We start from the raw sequence: 23753 nt of genomic DNA on the forward strand, positions 1-23753 counted from the left end.
GGTTAAATTTAAAAAACAAAAGTATAATGGTGAGTGGACGGCCCATGCTAATAAATCACTTCTAACTCTCAGGATTAGATGCGATTACATGATCAAGAGACATTAAGCGAAATCATGCTTCTAAATGAATTTTCTATTTTCTGTGGGAACGGTGGTAGTGTTCTTGCTGTGTCGCTGTACCACTCATACTGAATGAATACACCGGCACAACTATGCAAACACACCAGGGATGGGCTCTTTTATATGCAGAACAACAGTTAATCCAATTATTGTTTACTCAGGGTGTTGGAGAAACAGATAGGTAGAAGCACTACAGAAATCTGAAGATTGTAACTGTACTCACGCTATTAAAAAATGGAGGGAGAAAAGATTTCCGCTTGTCTTTGTCCACTCATTTCCTTTCCCTAGTACTTCTCTGTCACATCGGTCATTTTAAGGTTAGATAAATGTTAGACGTTAGATAATGACATTGGTCCTATCAGTCATTACGATACGTCCTTGCAATATCGGTTTGCCAAGTAAATAAATTACTCCTCCCCGGAGGAACAGAGATAGACCTGCTAACATTTTGGCAAAGCCTGTGCAAAGTAACAAAAGCAATTGTTCAGCAGCATTTCACATGACCTGACTGCATGTCACATGTAAATAGTCATTCTACATTGTTGCTTAGAGGGCCCTTTCTATAAAATGTCCACTGTAGTCTCTGTCCAGTCTTTGTCCACGTGCAGATACAGACCACCTCAGTCCTGCTAATTTGTGGGTCTAACTGAACAGAGAATGTGGTTACTCTTGCCTCACTATGTTTTACTGCAGTCAGGAAGCTAGAGAACGTTGGTGATGAACTTCATAGCAGAAAGCACAAATGGACCACGGCAATATCCCTGTTATCAAAAACTATATCAGCAATCCAGGGCAATCCGAGCAATCCAAGGTTGATAACATGGATTCTAATTAGCTATGGCGTATAAAAATAATTGTCAACTAGATAATCACTTGATGTGGGGGCTTATGGCAGTGTCGGCATTGCGCTTCTATAGGACTAGTAATCCAAGTCAAAGTAACCGCATGTTAACAGACGTCACATTTTAAATGCCATCTCATCCATAACTGGTCTGTCTGGCAGTCACAATTGTCCTAGGACATTATTGCAACTTAGTTTTACTGTTCACCAAATAGGTTTGCACATAAAATAAATTTGAATTGCTCGGATGAGCACATAGAAAACACAAGGGCATAACAGCATTTTATCCATCCATCCATCCATTATCCAAGCCACTTATCCCAATTGGGGTCGCGGGATGCTGGAGCCTATCTCAGCAGTCATTGGGCAGCAGGTGGGGAGACACCCTGGACAGTCCGCCAGTCCATCACAGGGCCGACACAGTCACACCTAGGGACTTTAATATGGCTGATTCACCTGACCTACTACATGTCTGGACTGTGGGAGGAAACCGCAGCACCCAGAGGGAACCCACACAGACGGGGAGAACATGCAAACTCCATACAGAGGACAATCTGGGCTGATCCCCAAGGTTGGACAACCCCGGGGTTATAACCCAGGACCTTCTTGCTATGACGCGACCACTGCACCACCATGCCAGCCCTGATAAAGGTAAAAAAAAAATACGCTGCGTAAAATTCAAAAATGAGCTCCCACATTTAATCATTTTGTCAACTTTGTTAAATGGTGGAGATCTGTTTAGAATTTTTGAATCATTTGACCTGAAGTGTTACAATGTTATAATGTTACAATTTCATTTAGCAGATGCTTTTATCCAAAGCGACCGACGTACATCTGAGAGTTAATACAACACGATTGAGTCAGGGGACAACAACACAAGTAAGTGCCAAAAAACTACGTTTGAGTCCGACAGGACATGGGTGTCAACAGGCAGTGCACAAAGGTGGTGGATAGAAGCAAACTTTTTTTTTATACTAATACCATCAGGTTTGGAGGTGTTCATGAAAGAGCTGGGTCTTTAGCTTCTTCTTAAAGATGGAGAGAGACTCAGTGGATCGAATGGCGTTTGGTAACTCGTTCCACCTCTGGGGAACGACAGAAGAGTCTGGCTAGAGACTTAGGGCCCCGCTGTGGCAGAAGTGCCAGGCGCCTTTCATTGAAATGCCCCACCTGTCTACCCACCACAGGTCAGCATGGACTTGGGACTAACCATTCATTCATGCTCTGTTATCAGTGAATAACAGCAGTAAGTGTTGATATGTCCAATATATTGACCTATTTGAGTCTGTGTGAAGTGCACTAATCCTGGTCCCAGACCAGGATTGACTGAACTACTTCTGACTCAACACACCAACTATCAGGTCAGTTATTAATTTACTCACCACACATTCAGTAGGCTTTTAAATAGATATATCACACATCAGGTATAATGTGGAGATGACCCGCCATGCAGTTTTAGACCATTTTCATTGTAAAAGTTACTTTAATGAAACAGTAGTCCTGTATCTTATTAAACTGAATGAGGACTACCGTTTCTTTAAACTAAAATTTTTACAATTGAAAACTGCAAACAATAAATACAGCTGTTCAAAAATATTTGTAGGCACACTTCCAACTGTGAAGGTGAGGATTCACTCATACAGCAGTCGTGTGAAATGGGAGAGAAATACCAGTTTGTGATGCGCATAACCTCATTCTACCTACACTCCAGAAACCTACTCGAACCCCTCCAGTCCGGTTTCCCCCCACTCCACAGCACTGAAACTGCACTCCTTAAAGTACTCAATGACCTCCTCACCTCTGCTGATACCGGAGCCCTTAACATCCTCATCCTCCTCGACCTGAGTGCAGCCTTTGATACTGTGAGCCACAGCATCCTGCTCACCAGATTGAAAGATGTCGGTATTGAAGGCACCGTACTCAGCTGGCTCCAGTCCTACCTCTCCAACAGGTCACACTTCATCTCACTTCACAACCACTCCTCTGTTCCATCCACAGTCACACAAGGTGTTCTCCAAGGGTCTGTACTCAGCCCACTCCTTTTCATCATCTACATCCTCCCTCTTGGTCAGATTCTCCGCCATTTCAACCTGGACTTCCACTGTTATGCTGATGACACTCAGATATACCTCAGCACCAAATGCCCTCACAATCCACCCCTCTCACATCGACTCCTGTCTGTCTGCAATTAAAGTCTGGATGCAGCAAAATCTCAAACTCAACAGTGACAAAACTGAACTCCTCTTAATTTGCTCCAAGTCCACTCTCAGCCAAATCAACAACCTTACTCTCACCACCGATGGCACTACTGTCTCCCCTTCCTCCCAGGCACGCAACCTTGATCCCACCCTCTCCCTTGAGCCACATAGCTGCCAAATGGTCAAATCCTCTTTCTACCACCTTCGCAACATTGCAAAAATAAGACCCTCTCTCACACACCTTGCTGCTGAGATACTAATCTATGCCTTCATCTCCTCCCGCCTTGGTTACTGCAACTCACTCCTCTATGGCATCAGTGCTGGTTCTATCAAGAGACTCCAATTGGTCCAGAACGCATCCACCCGACTTTTAACTTTCACCAAATCCTGGCACCACATCACCCCAGTCCTAAAATACCTCCACTGGCTACCCATCTCCCACCGGATCAATTACAAAATCCTGGTTCTTACTTATAAAGCCCTTCACAAACTGGCTCCCCCATACCTCACCGACCTCCTCTCCCCTTACCAACCCTCTCGGTCCCTCAGATCCACCTCAGCCTCCCTTCTCTCTACCCCCAGGTCCAAACTCCGCGGCTTTGGTGACCGAGCCTTCTCCAGGGCAGCTCCCAGGCTCTGGAACTCACTCCCACAAATCATTAGACTCAGAATCCTTCACACTCTTCCAATCCCGTCTCAAGACACACCTCTTCTCCATTGCCTTCTCGTGCCCCCCGTCCTCTCCTCCACGCCTAATCTGAGGCAGACAAAGGACCAAGCACTCGACCTGCTCCCTCCCTCAACTACCTCCCCAAGCACATCAGACACTGCTGCGCTCTGTCCACATTCAAGTCATTAATCAGGACTCACCTCTTCAGACTTCACCTGTGATTTATGTGATTTATGATGTTTGTTTTTCTTTCCCTTTTGTATCTGTCCAAGTCTAAGGGTACTGCTGGCATCGTGTGTGGCTGCCGCTTCTCCCTCTCATAACCCCCCTTCCCATCCACCCCTGTATGTCTGTGTGATGTTTATCTGTTGTCTTGTTTCACCCTGTTTATTGTAAAGCGACTTTGAGTGTTAGAAAAGCGCTATACAAGTTTAATTTATTATTATTTTATACACATATTTACAGTACTTGTACATATTACAAACGTGTTGAGAACAATGAATGAACATTTACCATAGGAAAACAGGAAAAAATGGGAATTTAACAAATTTTCCAACCCTTTGCAACCCGACTTGCAATGGTTCAGTAAAGCAGATGCTCCCCATCTTGGCAGCTTCAACTAAGGCCTTCTGGTGAAAAGTTGACTAATCTTATTCAGCACATCTACCTGCTTCCCCAGTATGTCCTTGTTAAATAAGCTATTGTCCAACCACATCGAATGCTAAATAATTTGATTAATGACTAAATCCTCTCGAATACTACATTATAAACAGTGTTTTATGGCACTTTTGCATTTATTGACTTGGGAGGGCAGAAGGGAAAACTTACAATAAGGTCCTTCCAACATGGGATGAATTAGGCCTAGCAGGTTGAACCACCAAAACTTCACCTCAATATGAAAGTGTCATTGTCCCTTTTATCATAGAAAAAGTGTTAAAAATATACTCAGTAGGGGAAGCCTCCATAGCCGAATGGATACACCACATACCACATAGTTGCAACCGTTGCTGGTTCAATTCCTGCCAGCAACCTTTGTTGCATGTCATACCCCTCTCTCTCTCTCTCTCCAATTCCCTGTCTGCCTCTTTACTGTCGCTGTCTATCCATCCATCCATCCATTATCTGAACCGCTTATCCTGCTCTCAGGGTCACGGGGATGCTGGAGCCTATTCCAGCAGTCATTGAGCGACAGGCGGGGAGACACCCTGGACAGGCCACCAGGCCCAACACACACATTCATATCTTGGAACAATTTAGTACGGCCAGCTTTGTCAGCTTTGTTAAATGGTGGGGATCCCAGTTTAGAATTAAACTGTAAGTTGTACTTTTTTGAATCATTTGACCTGAAGTGTTACAATGGTACAATTTCATTTAGCAGATACTTTTATCCAAAGCGACATCCACCTGAGAGTTAATACAACACAAGCAAGGATCTAGTGAGGAGGCAACAACACAAGTAAGTGCCAAAAAACTAGGTTCAAGTCCGATAACATTGGTGTCAACAGGCAGTGCACAAAGGCAATGCATAGGGTGCATGGAAGCAAAAATAATTTTTTTATGTATTAATACCATCAGGTGTAGAGGTGTTTATGGAAGAGCTGGGTCTTTAGCTTCTTTTTAAAGATGGAGAGGGACTTAGCGGATCGAATGGCGTTTGGCAACTTGTTCCACCACCAGGCAACTACAGAAGAGTCCGGCTAGAGACTTGGGGCCCCATTGTGGTGGAAGTACCAGGCGCCTTTCATTAAAATGCCACACCTGTCTACCCGCCACAGGTCAGCATGGACTTGAGACTAACCATTCATTCATCCTCCATTATCAGTGAATAACAGCAGTAAGTGTTGATATGTCAAGTATATTGACCTGTTTGAGTCTGTGTGAAGTGCACTAATCCTGGTCCCAGACCAGGATTGACTGAACTACTTCTGACTCAACACACCAACTATCAGGTCAGTTATTAATTTACTCACCACACATTCAGTAGGCTTTTAAATAGATATATCACACATCAGGTATAATGTGGAGATGACCTGCCATGCAGTTTTAGACCATTTTTATTGTAAAAGTTACTTTAATGAAACAGTAGTCCTGTATCTTATTAAACTGAATGAGGACTACCGTTTCTTTAAACTAAAATTTGAGAAATCAAATGAGACTAATGAATGAACATTTACCAAAGCAGTTCAAATTCTTCAACTAAGGTTTCCTCCCCTCTATTGCCCTACACTGATAAGGCATAGCACTGGATTTAACATGACAGGTCTATCCAAATATGTTCTATATCTGATAGCTTTAAGCTAATTTGTGGGAACAAGTGCCATTTTGAAATTAATTCCTCTGACTCTTAAGTTTTCGATCATGTAAGATGAGAAAAATGCAGTCAATCTGAGCAGAGGATGGAATGATCACTGACACTGATTTCGTCTTGAGACAAGAACTCCGCTGAATTTGATCAGGTTATTTATCCAGGCTGACATGCCTGCACCACAGATTATGGGGTGGTAGAGCTACATAAGAAATGATTTTTGTCCAGAAGCTAATACTGTCCCACTAGTAATGTGTATTTTTTGTGTACTCGTTGATTTAACTGCATCCTCAAAAATAATAGTGTAGGAAGGACACAAAAAAAGCATTCATCTCAGTGTATAACATATTAAACCTCTTTAATGTATAAACTGCTTTACAATTAGTACATTTTTAAGTGTTTAAGAGGTTTGAAATATCAAAGCAGTATGAGCAAATTCAATCAAAAACCAGAATGGATAAAATTATGTACCAATGCATAGAAAATATATACTGGGAACAGCATACGCTTTTACAAAGTAAAACAACATAAATGTATTAGGGGCCTGACCTGATGTTGGGATTTTGCTTCACTTAAATGATTTTAAAAGATTTTCTCAATTCTACAACTTGTTTTTCATCCATCCTCTACACAGCAACAGCTGTTTAAGATGGCTTCCTACCTGGTGTTGGAAGCCATCTTAAATCACCCATCCCACTCTGAAGTAACTGCTGCCTCTTATCCCAGAAAGGCAAGTTCAGCCTCTGCAACCTCAGTGTCTTTACCTTGATTTAAATGAATTTTTTGGGGTCTTTGATTTAACCTAGAGACAGTCTCCTGTGATGTAAGCAGTTCCTGCTAACCACGAAGAGGAGGATGGGGGAAGAATTTGACTGCCGGACCATTGCAACAGTCACGACAGGCCTGGTGGTTTGCCGACAGGGTCATGGCTGGTTCCTTCATAAATAATCTTATTCTTGATGCCTTCCTTGATCATCCTCTGCTGGACACGGATTTTTGAATTTTTTATTCGACAGTAGAACCTGGGAACACACAAACAGTGAGGATGGTTCAGATGGAGATACTAGCTGCTGTTTAAAATTCAGCAGCAGTGATAGATTTGTTGATGCTTGGAAACATAAAAGGACATTTTTTTTTTCAAAAAGCAGACAAAAATTGTTAAAAATTGAGTTAGGGTTGACAATTTACTTAGGCAGGATCATGTATGGAAAAAAAAAATCGCATTTGTATAATTAGAAATATTACAAGTTGGCAACTGCAAGGAAATTTACTCAATGTTCTCCATACAAGCCATATTATGGAAGAAAAATATTTTAAGTCTGGAAAATTAGAGATCAGAAAAATGGAAACATTTCATTTAGAATACCAGCTGTGTTTGAAAATATTCAAGACACTGAAAATTTTCAAGATGCATAAAAATGGTCAAATCGCCAAGACTGTAAATCAATATTGACAGTCATGATTATAACCATTACAGTGCAATACCATTAAAAAAAAATCAAAAGCCCAATGTTTGTCATATTTATTAAAGCTGCATCAAGCAATTTCTGACCATTAGAGAGAAGACAGGGCTAAAGAGCTTCCAAAACAGTCTCACTTAATTCCACAGGTTTCAGAACAGCATCACAGGTGGAGGGTTAATGTTAGGGATAGGAATGGGGTTTGCTGCCACTTTTTGTTGATGCTATATTAATGAGGCTGTTCTGAAACCTTTGGAATTTAGTGAGACCAAAACTAACACACAGCTGAGCCACTCCCCACCCCTCCCGTCCTGTCCTGTCCCTATGGTGTCTGAACTGTAACAAAGAGTGCGTGCTCACTATCCATTTTTTCAGCTTTTGGTGCTTGCCCCCCCCATCGAATGCATGTCCAGTATTCACTTGCATTTTAGCCCTGGTTTGGTCCACTAACTTCTGAGATGCATACTTGACTCTGGCTCACTACGCATACTATGCACAGCAGTGTTTTATTGGTTGAAATTCATGCAAGCTTCCAATAGATTTTCTTTACTGTGCATCAGTTGGAAGACCTACCATGATCCCAGTGTTGTAATCATAAAACCCGCAAATCCAATGTCAAAGGACCGCTTCACTCGACCTGCGGATGACCAAAGAAATGGCAGCTGTGAACAAATCCATTTCAGCATTCACACCAGCACATTTCCTGTACTGTGGCAGGGATTATGGCTTTGAAATAATTAAAAGTATGATCCCTCATAAAAAGATACCTAATTTGGGGTAACATTTTTAAAATCCATGTGGGTGTTCTTCATGTAAGCCAAAATCTCTGAGGAGGACATCTACAGAACCAGCACCCGATGTCCCAAAATAATCTGTGTTGAGGTATTATGTCACATGCCGTGATGAATAATGAGTCTTCTTTAATCTCTGCGCTAATCTAGACAATGTTGAGGAAGTAGGTCACCCTGCTGATATGTGATTTACTACGGCAGATCAAAAAGAAAATCTAGTTAACGTGACGCCAGATCACTACCAGTGTCCTGTTCAAACTCAAACTCACTGGTGGCCAAAAAGTGTAGCAAACCAGCGGCTACCGAGCCCCCGGCTCCATGTAGGATGGCTTCTCTGGCGCAAGGAGTATTCTGGACATCTACAAGGCCAAGCAGTCTAAACCCCTGAGGGCAAGCAGAAGACAGATTACACAAATGAATGAATAACTGAATGAGCCGAGTGGTAAACGGAAAACCGTACATCGATAAGAATCGTTTAATAATGTTTGCCTCGCTAAGAGCTCCCATGATCAACCAACAGAAAAATCCCGACAGACAGTTGAGGTCTTAACATTCGTTGAACACGAAGGATGACCTTCTGAAAACTGGAAGCTAGCATATAGCTAAAATTTAAGAACTGCACATGCAACATATGAAAGGCAATAAAAAACGTACCTTATCGCGGTTTACGTTCTCTTCTTCACCCATTTTACAACAGAGACGGTGACTGAGGGGTCAACGCTACAAAATCATTTTAGTAATTGCCCCGGACTCTGCGCATGCGCTTCAACCACACGTGGGTCCGTTCGTAACAATTCCCGACTTGTACAGAGGAACGTCATTTAGTTCCGAGGTGTGGCGGACACCGAATAGCCAAAACATTAAAACCACCTGAGGCCATTGCCGTTCGACAATACCGTTGCCATGAAGGGGTGTGCTTTGTCTGCAACAACGTTGAGGTAAGGTGGTCCGTGTCAAAGTAGCACCCACCTGAATGTCAGGACCCAAGTTTTCCCAGCAGAACATCGCCTAGCACTAGGCAGTCATTTGGACGGTTTTGGATTTTCAAAGTTTAAATAGCTTTGTGGGGAAAAAAAGATACAGACCTGCTGCTCCCTGAGCGCTCCTAAATTTGCATATATTTGCATTAAAATTAGTTTTAGATCAATTTCACAAAAGAGTTATGATAAGATCTACCTAAAACGACCATAAGCAGCCGAAATGACCGCTCGTAATTTGCGCGTCATCGTGTGTGTCACGTCACTATTCATGACGTGTGTTGGTTGCATCATTTCCTTCGCGAAGTTAACTGCTCTGTCCTAGAAACACACAAGCGTTCTCCGGTGCAAAGTAGTAGTCTAAACTTGATTGTTTCCAACATGTTTGGTTACAGCCGCCGTTTCAGACGCACCACGACTACCACCGAGGCGTTGCAGTATTTACAGGCGTTGGACAGCGGCCGTTTTAAATTGTTTAAAAATAGTATTGAAGTTGTTAAAATGTTAAATTTGGTGTTAGTCGTTTCTTCACAGGCATACTAACATATGCAGTGCATTAATATATTGCAGCGAATTATCAACTGGGTATTCATCTTGGCAGAATATAGAGTTTAAAAACCGTTCTAGTAGATTTTAAGTTCCGGTCGTTGTTTGGGGCTGTTTCAATGGTTATTTTCAGTTCTTTTATTTACATTTCACGTTTTATACACGTTTTTTGTATTTAACTGTCTGTTCTCCCAACTGTGTTCCAGCCCCGCTCCGCTATACAATATACGTAAAGTACCTCTACTTCTACTACTTTCGGCTGCTCCCGTCAGGGGTCACCACAGCGGATCATCCGTTTCCATCTCTTCCTGTCCTCTGCATCTTCCTCTGTCACACCAGCCACCTGCATGTCCTCCCTCGCCACAGCCATAAACCTCCTCTTTGGCATTCCTCTTTTCCTCTTCCCTGGCAGCTCCATATTCAGCATCCTTCTCCCAATATACCCAGCATCTCTCCTCTACACATGTCCAAACTATCTTAATCTTGCCTCTCTTGCTTTGTCTCCAAACCGTCCAACTTGAGCGGTCCTTCGGATATAATCCTTCCAAATCCTGTCCTTCTTCATCACTCCCAGTGAAGATCTTAGCATCTTCAACTCTTCCACCTCCAGCTCCTCCTGCTGTCTTTTCGTCAGCGCCACTGTCTCCAAACCATATAACATAGCTGGTCTCACAACCATCTTGTAAACTTTCCCTGCAACTCTTGCTGGTACTTCTTGTTGACACTCTTCTCCACCCACTCCACCCTGCCTGCACTCTCTTCTTCACCTCTCTCCTGCACTCCCTGTTACTTTGGGCAGTTGACCCCAAGTATTTAAACTCATATGCCTTCATCACCTCCACTCCTTGCATCCTCACCATTCCACTGTCCTCCCTCTCATTCACGCATAGCTATTCCATCTTGCTGCTACTGACTTTGATTCCTCTTCTCTCCAGTGCATACCTCCACCTCTCCAGGCTCTCCTCAACCTGCACCCTACTCTCGCTACAGATCACAATGTCATCTGCGAGACTCCTGCATGATCTTGTCCGTCAACCTGTTCATCACCATTGCAAACAAGAAAGGGCTCCGAGCCGATCCTTGATGTAATCCCACCTCCACCTTCAACCCATCTGTCATTCCCACCGCACACCTCCCCATTGTCACACTTCCCTCATACATGTCCTGCACCACTCCTACATACTTCTCTGTAACTCCCAACTTCCTCATACAATACCACACCTCATACATACAGAAAGTGTTTACTGAAACTTCTTGGAAGTGTTACAAGTCAACTGCAAAACTGGTGCCAGGAAGTGACTGTCTAAACAGAAATTCAATGGTTCTTTGTCTGACTGAAACCTATACCCCTTAACATCTGGAGCTCATCAAACAGTCCGTAACTCAATGTGTAAGTGGAGTGCATGTGAGGAAAGTGTGCGCGCGCGCGTGCACGCGAGCTCAAGCGTGTGGGTGTTGGGGACATATATTGTACATAGGATAAAGTGTGTGTGTTGTACAGGGCAGTGTTTCTCAACCCAGTCCTCAAGGACCCCCTATCCTGCAGATTTTCTTCGCAACCCCGAATAGGTACCTCCATCCATCCATCCATTATCTTAACCGCTTATCCTGCTCTCAAGATCGCGGGGATGCTGGAGCCTATTCCAGCAGACATTGGGCAGCAGGTGGGGAGACACCCTGGACAGGCCGCCAGGCCATCACAGGGCCAACACATACACACACACACACACACACACACCCATTCATACCTACGGACAATTTAGTACGGCCAATTCACCTGACCTACATGTCTTTGAACTGGGTGAGGAAACTGGAGCACCTGGAGGAAACCCATCCAGACACGGGGAGAACATGCAAACTCCACACAGAGGACGACCCGAGATGATAAACCAAGGTTGGACTACCCCGGGGCTCGAACGCAGGACCTTCTTGCTGTGAGGTGACTGCACTAACCACTGCGCCACCGTGCCGCCTTGAATAGGTACCTGTTTGTAGTTATTCAACCAGTCAGCACTGAATGTCAGAGTTTGCACACCTTGCATAATTAAGTGCTATGAGATGATTGGTTGAGTAAGAACAAGCAGGTTTACCTATGCAGGGTTACAATGAAAATCTGCAGGATAGGGGGTCCTTGAGGACTGGTTTGATAAATACTGGTATAGGGAGAGGAGAATCCATGGACTCAGCCGGACCCCAAGTAATATGTATATGATGTGCTTGTGAGCGAAAATGTATGTGCGTCTGGACAGGAGATTGTGTGTGTGTAGAGAGAGAGAGAGAGAGAGAGAGAGAGAGAGAGAGAGAGAGAGAGAGAGAGAGAGAGAGAGAGAGAGAGAGAGAGAGAGAGAGAGAGAGAGAGAGAGAGAGAGAGAGAGAGAGAGAGAGAGAGAGAGAGAGCGTGAGAGAGAGAGCTTATGTGTGTGTATGTGCATTATACAATATGTAAATGAAACCTCTTAATCCTCTTCACTACCCCAAAGACACAGCTGCCTATATAAAGGGTGGTTTCATCAAACACATGTTGGTTTATTTACGCTTATCCGTTTTGCTTCTAACCACATTAACCTTCCCAAAGTAACTAATGGAGTCATCCATTTCATGGAGCATTTGCAACAGTAAGAGCGCCTCCTGCAGAAGTAAGGTGAACCATTTTCCACCTGATATATATGATGCGACCTGATATATAGTGTAACGTGCATGCATAAATAGACTCGCTAGGCCTTGGCTAATGGGTCGGACCCTTTCGTCGACTGGCTAACGTTGTCACCCGTGGTGCGGGAGATCCAGGTTCGCGTTCTGACTGCGGCGGTTCCCGGCTGCCCCCCTGAATTCTCACAACGTTGGTGTCAGAAGTGGGACGGTGAGACCGCGAGGCCATCACGCTTGCGCCCAGAGGTGTGAGGGAGCTGATATGCTGAAGCAGTTCGAATCCCCATGTTGCCTCCGGGTTGTTCGGGCGTCCCTGCGGACGAGGGAAGCCAGATGTGGGTGTGTGTCCTGGTCGCTGCACTAGTGCCTCCTCTGGTCAGTCGAGGCGCCCGTCCAGGGGGGAGGGGGAACTGGGGGGAATAGCGTGATCCTCCCACGCGCTACGTCCCCCTGGCGAAACTCCTCACTGTCAGGTGAAGAGAAGCGGCTGGCGACTCCACATGTATGGGAGGAGACATGTGGTGGAGCAGCAACCGGGACGGCTCGGAAGAGTGGGGTGATTAGCCAGATACAATTGGGGAGGGAAAAGGGGAGGGGGGATACAACAGGGATAATCATATAATGCTGATCTCCAGGGCAGAATACACTTGGTATTGCCACTTAGGGTTTTCCTCCCGAGATCTCGATACAGCTGCAAATAAGTGATGAGCTCGGGGAATTGTCTGTACTGTTAGTACCAGTCATTAAGGACAAAGCTGGTAAAGGATGCAGCCTAGAGAACTACAGGCCTATAGCTCTAGCCAGCATACTGTCAAAAGTCCAAGAAAGAATACTGCTGGATAGAGTGCATGAATTTATCAACTCCACAGATAACCAGTTTGGTTTTAAAGCTAGACATGGCACTGACTTATGTATATATGTCTTAAAGGATATTGTAAACAAATACAGAGGCCAAAACTCATCGGTTCTTGTGTGTTTTATTGATGCTTCTAAAGCTTTTGATGGTGTTAATCATAGAAAGTTGTTTGTTAAATTGAGTCAAAGAGGGGTCCCTAAATACATTGTGAGAATTCTGGCTTATTGGTATGCCCACCAGACTATGTAAGTGAAATGGGGTAATAGAGTTTCAGCCCCATTTGGGGTTAGCAATGGTGTCAGACAAGGGGGAATTCTGTCTCCAGTTCTCTACAATTTATATATTGATGATTTGTCCAAGCAGCTGAAATCCTGTAACACTGAGTGCATGATTGGTAATACCTTGGTGAACCATATTATGTGTGCAGATGACCTTGTCATTCTTAGTCCCTGCAGCGCTGGTCTCCAGCAGCTCCTTGATATATGTTCTGTGTATGGTGTGGAGCATGATATCAAATACAATGCTAGTAGTAAGAGTGTTGTCATGATCTGCAGAACCAAAAAGGTCAATCATCTAAAATTTCCTGATTTTAAATTTTCTGATAATAATCTTGTGGTATGTAATAAGGTGAAATATCTTGGACACTATATTACTGAACAAATGACAGATGATGATGATATCTATAGGCAATGCCGCATGATGTATGCACAAGCAAACACTCTGTCATGCAAGTTTGGTATGTGTTCAGTTAGTGTGAAGATGTCTCTGTTCAGAGCATATTGTACAACACTCTATACTGCCCCCTGTGGTCAAACTATAAAAAAGCAAGCTTAAAGAGGCTTCGAGTGGCTTATAATGATGCCATGAGAATACTGCTAAAAAGACCTAGATGGTGTAGTGCAAGTAAATGTTTGTGGCTGCAGGAGTCAGTACCTTTCAGGCTCTTCTAAGAAATCTCATGTATAAATTTATTTGCTGGCTCAATGACTCTGATAAAATGATCTTCAAGAGTTTAACTAATGTAAGATTCAGTGCCACATGCTAACAATCCCGGCTGTGGGACCACTGGTGCAGCTGCCTTCTTTTAACACACTGACTTGTTCCATTTATGTTATTTTATTGTGTTTACTCTGTGTATTGTCTAGGGTTTGTCTTTTAGCTATTTGTCTTTGTCTGCTATGGACCCTGAGTCTGCAATAAAGTTTGAAAAGAAAAAAATTCAGACACAGCAAAACAAATTTTTAAAAAAAAGCTAAATTTCTCAATTCCCCTCCATGTTGCCTCATTTCCTGCCTGACCCACTTTTCTATTGGATCTGTGATACTTAATTACAACTAGGTTGAACTTTCACCACAACGAGGTTAAACTTGTGTCGCATAGGCATCAAGTTCAGCATTGCTCTGCATTTTTCTAGATGCAGCAAAAGTTCATTTCTGCATGTAGAAGCCATAGGAAATAATGGGAATCATTGCACAGGGGCGGGGCTAATGCCTGGACACATGGACAGTAGTGTCTTACACCTATCGCAAATGTGTGTCCTTGTTTTTTACCATCACACAAACACATACACTGATCAGCCAAAATATTAAAACCACCTGCCTAATATTGTGTAGGTCCCTCTCGTGCTGCCAAAACAGCTCTGATCTGTCAAGGCACGGACTCCACAAGACCTCTGAAGATGTCCTCCAGTATCTGGCACCAAGATGTTAGCAGTAGATCCTTTAAGTCCTGTAAATTGCAAGGTGGGCCCGCCTAGGATTGGACTTGTTTTGCCAGCACATCCCACAGATGCTCGATCAGTTTGAGATCTGGGGAATTTGGAGGCCGACGCAACACCTTGGACTCTTTGTCATGTTCCTCAAACTATTCCTGAACAATTTTTGCAGTGTAGCAGGGTGCATTATCCTGCTGAAATAGGACACTGCCATCAGGGAATACCGTTGCCATGAAGGGGTGTACCTGGTCTGCAACAATGCATAGGTAGGTGGCATGTGTCAAAGTAACATCAACATGTATGCCAGGACCCAAGGTTTCCCAGCAGAACATTGCCCAGAGCATCACACTGCCTCCACCGGCTTGCCTTCTTCCCATAGTGCATCCTGGTGCCATCTCTTCCCCAGGTAAACCATGCACACGTATCCGGCCGTCCACATGATGCGAAAGAAAACGTGATTCACCTTCTTCCATTGCTCCATGGTCCAGTTCTCATGCTCACATGCTTATTGTAGGCGCTTTTGGTGGTGGACAGGGGTCATCATGGGCACTCTAACTGGTCTATGGCTACACAGCCACCTACATAACAAGCTGTGATACACTGTGTGTTCTGACACCTGTCTATCATAGCAAGCATCAACTTTTTCAGCAATTTGAGCTACAGTAGACCTGTGGTGTCGGACCAGACGGGCTAGCCTTTGCACCCCCCCACGCGCATCAGTGAGTCTTGGACGCCCATGACCCTGTCCCCCGTTCATTGGTTGTCCTTCCTTGGACCACTTTGGCCAGCTACTGACCACTGCATACCAGGAACACCCCCCCCCCCCAAGACCTGCCGTTTTGGAGATGGTCTGACTCAGTCATCTAACCATCACAATTTGGCCGTTGTCAAAGTTGCTCAGATCTTTACGCTCGCCCATTTTTCCTGCTTCCAACACATCAACATCCAGAACTCACTGTTCACTTGCTGCCTAATATATCCCAGAGAAGCGATAAGTATTAATAGGGGTCAACCAGAGATATTTGGTCATTACAGTGACAGGTGCCACTGTAATGAGATAATCAATGTGATTCACTTACCTGCCAGTGGTTTTAATGTTTGGCTGATCAGTGTGTGTGTGTGTGTGTGTGTGTGTGTGTTAATAGATTTATGAAGACAGACAAACAGATGGAAAAACAGATAGATGCTCAAAAGCACAATACGTAGGCCAGGTGCTACATCGTATTGAAATCACTTCCAAGCATGTGAATTAATGCATGCTCACTGCTCAGACAGGAAATCTATGAATGTCACCATGTCACCATAATCCTATAAAGACTTACAACCTGACAGGAGTCGGGTTTCCACCAAACAAATTACCAAACCCATTAAAGTACTGTGGCAGGTACTGTGGCAGGTTAACTGAATTAGAGTCTCAACGTCTAAAAACACGTCAGGAGGAAATCGGCGTGTCCAAGTGATCCGCCGGTGATCACATAGGGATTAGAGCACAAGGTTGACGAAGGGGAACAGATGGCCGAGGGGATCATGTTGTATACTGAGCTCTATGTGTGTAGGGCTTTGTTCATTTTTCAGTAACCAGCTGAACTGTGGCGTGCACAGACAATCACAAGGGCAGCTGCTGTCAGACTATAAAAGGGCACATTAGAAAATATCTGTTAAAACGTGCCGTAACAGTCTGTGTAAAAATACTTATTTGGGTTTGTTTTTCAAATCAGCTCTTCCAACAAAGTGACCCAACACTGAAGCCATTGTTATACCCAACCTGCTCAAACATAGAGGAAATGATAGGATGTCATCCTCATTGCTAGGAATGGTCACAAATTGACAATAGATATTGGATTCCTTCATTTAATTATTGGTTTTTATCACAAAATTTCTATTTATATGTTAAAGGGTACATTATAAGAGCCAGATGAAATCCACATTGCAATTCACTCACAATCTCTGTAAATCTAAATCAGTAGACATTTTATGCATCCTTCATTTATTTAAATCACGGCTATATCCTCTTGTGCACATATGTTTGAAAATATTCATGACTTCACCTCTGCTAGTTGAAATGTGCCACTCGAATAGAATAATAGAATATACTTTGTTATTTGTACATACATACAATGAAATTTACTCGCTGCATTTAACCCATCCTAGCTGTGTGGCTTGGAGCAGTGGGCAGCCGCTATGCAGCACCTGGGGACCAACTCCAGTTCTTCTTTCCATTGCCTTGCTCAGGGGCACAGACCAGAGTATTAATCCTAACATGCATGTCTTTTTGATGGTGAGAGGAAACCGCAACACCCGGAGGAAACCCACGCAGACATGGGGAGAACACACAAACTCCACACAGAAAGGACCTGGGACAGCCTTGGGTTTGAACCCAGGACCTTCTTGCTGTGAGGCAACAGTGCTAACCACTGGGCCACCGTGCCGCCCAGAATGGAAGACGCGATGAGTCAGACAGCCTCTCTCCACTGTGGAGGTTTTGAGACATGGACTTCACCAGCTCGAGCTTAAAGAAGCACCATTCTACTGTGGTAGTTGAGACAGGGGTCGGGGCGTAGCTTTGAAGGAGATAGTAGATGGATGGAAAAACAGTTTTTTCTGGAGTTAGCATGACCCGGGTGTCACTTTTGGGGCGAAGGTAAGTTATGAGTATAGGGAGTCGTTTAATTTAAATATTGTCCAGTGGAGGTCAATACCAAGGAGGAAACATGTTTACTTGCCATCATGTGTCGGACAGCCACTGTAAAACCTAATTGCTCAACTCGTTGAATGCATTGAGTTCATGCCTCTTATTAAATAAACTCAACAATCCTTTAAGTTTAACTCAGATTTTTTTTCAGGTGGAGAAACTTAATTAAAAGGGACTTGAATTAAAAAGGGACTGCTTGGTCTTGACACGCCACATATCCCACACGTGACGGTGATAACTTCTATAATTCCCTTTGACCATTTCAATCAAGTAAGACACAAAAAGATTAAAAGTCTAGTGAGAGTCAAACCCCGGGTCGCCTATGTGAAAACTAGAGCTAGGATCCCTTAATACATCTGCATTTAGCAGACGCTTTTATCCAAAGCAGGTGGATTTGTGTGTTATCAACTGGTGACATATACAACTGCATAGCACGTTACATTTACTCATTTGCAGTCTGTCAGATAGTAATCACAGCCAGGGATGCATCTCAAGTGCAATTAGAGGAGATTCTCCTAAGTACTAATGTCTGCAGACCATGTTAAGTGAGAAATGTGGGTCCACTTCTTCAGTTGAAAATCAACAAATAAAATAAAATAGAAAACACACCTTTTCCCCGTTTTAGCTATTAAAATTTGGTTCCTGTGTAAATCCTTTTCATCATCATCATCATCATCATCAGCTGCTTCTCCGGGGTCGGGTCGCGGTGGCAGCAAGCTAAGTAGGGCACTCCTGAAATTAAATGTCTCATCTTGTATATAGATAGCATCTAATTTGGAGGTGCAGTTCTTTCCAATGACAACTAAAACCAACAGTGAAAATGTTGACATCAAATGATAATAATAATAATATGGAGCCAACTGAGAGAGCATTAAACTAAGTATTAATGTACTTCATTTTAACAATGCCCCTCTCAAATCATCCAAATGATGACTTCATTGCTGTAAATCCGGAGTGTTAAAGAAAGCCTTACGGTGTTGGCCACATCCCATTACTGATACACCTATTTCTCACAAAAAGCAGCGCTCCCAATGCTGCAGCCCGGGCTGGACGATGTCACCATGGTTCATCCTGGATACCAGCTCCCTCTGTATAAATAGGCTGCCACCAGCACAGCCCAACTCATCTGACTGGTTACAGAGCACCAAGTCCTCGTCCACGGCCCAGCAGGTAGGTCCAGCTGATAAACTGTGGTTTTTCTCCAGATTTACAAAGGTAAATGGTGGATAGTGCGTGACGATATGCTTCCAGTCGTTCTTTAAGTGAGATATTGGTTGATATAATTTGCACTAGTTGCCGCCCCCTTTATCAGTGTTTTTATGAGCGTCATTCATGTAAAGCAGATTGTTTTGACCAAGTATGTAGCACGATTGAAAGCATTTAAGCATCGTGAGTTGAGGCGAGCTAAAATGACAATGAAGAATGTAAATGGACGGGGTGATGATTCGAGTAACTTCCTCCGTATTGTATCTAATGAACATACTGGCTGACTGACTAGTGAGCCAGCTGGCTTGCTAGCTAAATAACCAAACATAGAAGTGTGTCTACCAGGATGATGGTGTTGCCTATTGGTGGACTCGTGTTTCCCCTGTTTCTGAGTCTAGTTCTGGGACCCTTTGGTTCTGTTTGGACCATTGCAGCTGTAGGTAAGTCATCATTGATTCAAACCTCTTTTCTTTTTTTCTTTTAGAGTACATTTAACTTGTGCATAGCTTCTTTCTTTCTTTCTGTTAAAGGCTCTAACCTTAAACAAAATGGTCCCCCCACCACCACAATACCAAACACACGACTGGAACCTGAAATCACTTCCAAATTGATTGCCAGGTCTCTTACGGACCGACAACAAACAACACCTAAATCTATGTTTCTAATGTTTTCTGATGCTGTAAAAGGTTTATTAACATTGGTAATGTTTGTTAACACTGGAGTAAAAAAGGCCTGTATTTTCAATTATGATTGGTTGAGAAAGACACAAAATGCTCGGTTCCAATTGATGACTCAAATTCTTCAATTATGTGTGCAATTATTCCTAAATTCTATATGGTCAAAGAAATCACGGATTGCACCTTTTAAAGAAAGGGAAGTGTAAGGAGATGTTTGATAGTTGGAATCTCCGAACAAGATAGAAAGTCTAAGAGCAGAAAGTGACTCAAAAAACACTCGTGCTCACTTGCCAAATGAGCTGCTTTTGAGCAAGGCACTTAACTCCCAATTGCTTCCGTGGCATCATCGCTGAGGGATTAAAACTAGCAGGTGCCCAGGTTTTATTTCCAACCAGTTTGTTGCTGGTAATGGGTGTATGTGTTTTCCTTGGACAAAGGCCACACCAAAACATTCCATATATCTAATGAATACATCAAATCAATATCAATATATATATATATATATCCATTCATCCATTATCCAAACCGCTTATCCTGCTCTCAGGGTCGCGGGGATGCTGGAGCCTATCCCGGCAGTCATTGGGCAGCAGGCAGGGAGACACCCTGGACAGGCTGCCAAGCCATCATAGGGCCTCTCTCTCTCTCTCTCTCTCTCTCTCTCTCTCTCTCTCTCTCTCTCTCTCTCTCTCTCTCTCTCTCTCTCTCTCTCTCTCTCTCTCTCTCTCTCTCTCTCTCTCTCTCTCTCTCTCTCTCTCTCTATATATATATATATATATATGTATATCACTGAAAAGTCATGAAAACTTCATTTCAAAAATCAAGTGAGTGAAGCATGTCTGGGTTATGTTGCCCTCTATCGTATCTGTGTTGTAATCGGTTTATGGGCAAAGGGGAAATACCTTCTATGACATAAAGTTGGTTGGATGCAGAGGTTATTATGGATGTAGATGGTTGGGAGGTGGAGTAACTTTATTTCTCCTTTTCCTGAATGACTTGCAGTATCTCAGTGTGAACTGGGTAACTCCTAGAATCTGTTGTATACAGTATTTTTATGTTTAAATCCTGATTGCCATTTATGCCATGAGTTTGTCCCTTTTTAAATTTACGCAGAGCTATGTGTCAAAAAATTTTGCTATCCACTGCCACAAGGCTGTAAGTGGGTTAAGCATGGCATGGCACACATTACATTGACTCTCAATAGTTCAAATCAAATGAAAAAGCAAATAAACACAAACGCTTAGGTAGAAATAAAGTGGTAGAAATACAGTGAAATCAGCAGCACAGTCATGTATTGTCCTTCAAAGTGGATTATATTTAGTCACCACAATTCTGTTGTGTGATTACTCTCTCTGATGTGGCAATACAATAAACAAAATACAGAAATGTGGGAGTTAGGTAGGGGGTCAAAGGTCGTTTCTTTTGTTTCAATCAGTATTACCCAGCAACCCCTGCTGATAGTTAGCAATCATATTAAAGGTCAACAAGACAGGCTAGTTTAGATGGACTGCGCAGCTCCATCGGAGATTTAAAAAATGCCAAAACCTGGAGAAAATGTTGGGAGGAGCTAGCGAGAGTACTAATTCTAGAAAACTACATAGAAAACTATAGAAAATCAAACAAGAACTATGTAAAAAAAAAATCAAATTAGAACCACAGAAAAATGCAAGAATATGTAACTTTGTTCTCTCTCTCTCTCTCTCTCTCTCTCTCTCTCTCTCTCTCTCTCTCTCTCTCTCTCTCTCTCTCTCTCTCTCTCTCTCTTTCTTTCAATACGTCTCTTGCTTATATACTCTGCTCCTTAATGGTAGAATTTGAATGTTTTTTATTTATAGTAGAAGATGGAAGGGCGTGGCCAGGAGGTTGTGACTCATATCCCATCCTCCATGACTGTAATAATGCAGTTATAACCACAGAGGCACCACTTAGCTGAAATCCACTGCTTTGCGTAAAGATTGTACAGATTGTGCTAAAATGTCAAGATAAGCACCAGGGTCGATGTCTCTGACTTGGATGTGTCCATGTACATGAGTGTTCAATGAAAAGAAGTTGTTTTAGTGTTGTGTAGACCTTTAAGCTTCAGAAAAGCGAAAATACTATACTTTTAAGTAGCTCCTTTAATGCTTTCTTTGCTAGGAGCCTACCAGCTGCAGCCCTGCCAGCTGATAAACCAGACTGTGTCAGTGGAGAAAGAGGGTTGTCCCAAATGCCACCCCATAGAAACGACCATCTGCAGCGGTCACTGCATCACCAAGGTATCGTGGGTGATATTTACACGCTATGTAGTTTATCCCTTATGAGACAATGGCACCGGTTTGAGATCTCATAGACAAGACAGTTTTAACTGTTCTGGTGTCTGGGCTTATAGAATAAAATTGATCAGAGTTTTGCTTTCAGGCCTTTATCAGCACAACTTACTTAAGGAGCTTAGTCTACCAGAAACAAATTCATCTGCAAAATCAGTTCTTTAAGCATACTTTTATTGTAAGGCCTTTGGGAAACTATTTGCTTTTACTTATTAGTTTTAACCTTGTTGCCAAACCAGGATCAGCTGTTTTTATTTTTCCATTTTAGCACTGGTGACTGTATTTTTGTTTTTTGTTTTGTTTTTTAATGGCTCTCCATGCATCACTTCTTTAGATTGTCTTATTTTCTTTTAACGAGAAAATTTAGTTGAATATGTGCAGTTCTTTTAGGAGCAACATCCTGATTTTCATTCAGCTCTTCTGTCTGTTTTTTTTCTTCTTTACAGAATGCTGTTTGAACAAATGCAAGAAAACAATTATGTCTACTGAGCTGCCTATTTTTCTGGGTTTTTTTCTCCCTCACTTTCTCCATGTCATCTCCACACCTTCTGTTTCTCTCCATCTTTCTCCTCCGTTTTCTCTCTCCTCGGATTATTCATCTCCCTCCAGGACCCCGTCATGAAGACACGTTTCAGCAATGTGTATCAGCACGTGTGCACATACAGGGACTTGTATCACCGGACGTACGAGCTGCCTGACTGCCCTCTGGGTGTTGATCCAGTGGTCACCTACCCCGTGGCCCTGAGCTGCTACTGCGGCCATTGTGCCATGGACATTTCTGACTGCACCTATGAGAGCCTGCAGCCTGACTTCTGCATGAGCAGCACGCAACACTACTACTAGTAGTCGTGTTAGTTAGCTGCCTTTCCTCTGAGAGCTGCAGCAGAAAATGCATTCAAGCTGTGAAAACTGAGCCACAAAAAAATTTTAAAATGTGATGCAGAGATGTCTAAACATCTTTTTGTGTGCAAGATGTTTATACAATTGCCTACATTATGATCCTGAAATGTAAAACACAATTTTCCCAGTAAACAAAACCTGGCTTTAAGAATATGCAGACTGTTTACGCTCTTATGTCAGTTTACAAATCACAATAGACTGTCTGCTGTAATGTACATTGATTAAAGTTAATTACATTTTTTGTGAAGCAAAATTCACAATAAAGGAGAAATAACAGCATCTGATGTCAAAGTTATGTTATGAGTGAAGAAATAATGGATTACATTTATAAAGCGCTTTATCTAGACACCCAAAGCACTTCACATTGAAGGAGGTAACTCACTTCAAACACCACCAATGTGTAACACCCACCTGGGTGATGCACGGCAGCCATTTTGTACCAGAACGCTCACCACACACCAGCTTGAGGTGTAGAGGGAGGAATCACTGAGCCAATTACATGGGGGGATGATTAGATGGCCAGATGGAGAGAGCCAGGTTGGGAATTTTGCCAGGACACCAGGAAACCCCTAATCTTTGCGATAAGTAAGTGCCATGGATCTTTAATGACCACAGTGAGTCAAGACCTCAGTTTAATGTCTCCTCCAAAGGACAGCATCGCTTACAGCACAGCACAGCACAGCATCCCCGTCACTGCACTGGGATTTGTTGTTGTTGTTTTATTAGGACCAGAGGGAAGACCGCCCCCCACTGGCCTACCAACAACACTTCCAGCAGCAACTCAATTTTCCTGGCAGGTCTCCCATCCTAGTACTATCCAAGGCTACACCTGCTTAGCTACTGGCATG

At 43.1% G+C, this 23753-nt stretch overlaps 2 protein-coding genes across 2 annotated transcripts; one reads left to right on the forward strand and one right to left on the reverse strand.

The window, feature by feature from the left end:
• Nucleotides 1–6471: 6471 nt before the first annotated feature.
• LOC130122928 (cytochrome c oxidase assembly protein COX20, mitochondrial) lies at nucleotides 6472–9160 on the reverse strand. The gene is made up of 4 exons (XM_056292005.1): nucleotides 9040–9160; nucleotides 8655–8769; nucleotides 8168–8231; nucleotides 6472–7156 (listed from the first exon to the last, which is right to left on the reverse strand). Exons 1-4 carry the CDS (start codon nucleotides 9070–9072, stop codon nucleotides 7027–7029), a joined length of 342 nt encoding a protein of 113 aa, XP_056147980.1. The 5' UTR covers nucleotides 9073–9160; the 3' UTR covers nucleotides 6472–7026.
• A 142-nt stretch (nucleotides 9161–9302) lies between these two features.
• Nucleotides 9303–22848, forward strand: lhb (luteinizing hormone subunit beta). Its single transcript, XM_056291342.1, has 5 exons — nucleotides 9303–9323; nucleotides 18843–18989; nucleotides 19371–19465; nucleotides 21836–21954; nucleotides 22615–22848. The coding sequence occupies exons 3-5, from the start codon at nucleotides 19372–19374 to the stop codon at nucleotides 22846–22848; spliced, it is 447 nt and encodes a 148-aa protein (XP_056147317.1). The 5' UTR covers nucleotides 9303–9323; nucleotides 18843–18989; nucleotide 19371.
• The last annotated feature ends 905 nt before the right edge of the window (nucleotides 22849–23753 follow it).

This window comes from Lampris incognitus, chromosome 13 (assembly GCF_029633865.1).
Source record: "Lampris incognitus isolate fLamInc1 chromosome 13, fLamInc1.hap2, whole genome shotgun sequence".
NCBI lineage: Eukaryota > Metazoa > Chordata > Actinopteri > Lampriformes > Lampridae > Lampris > Lampris incognitus.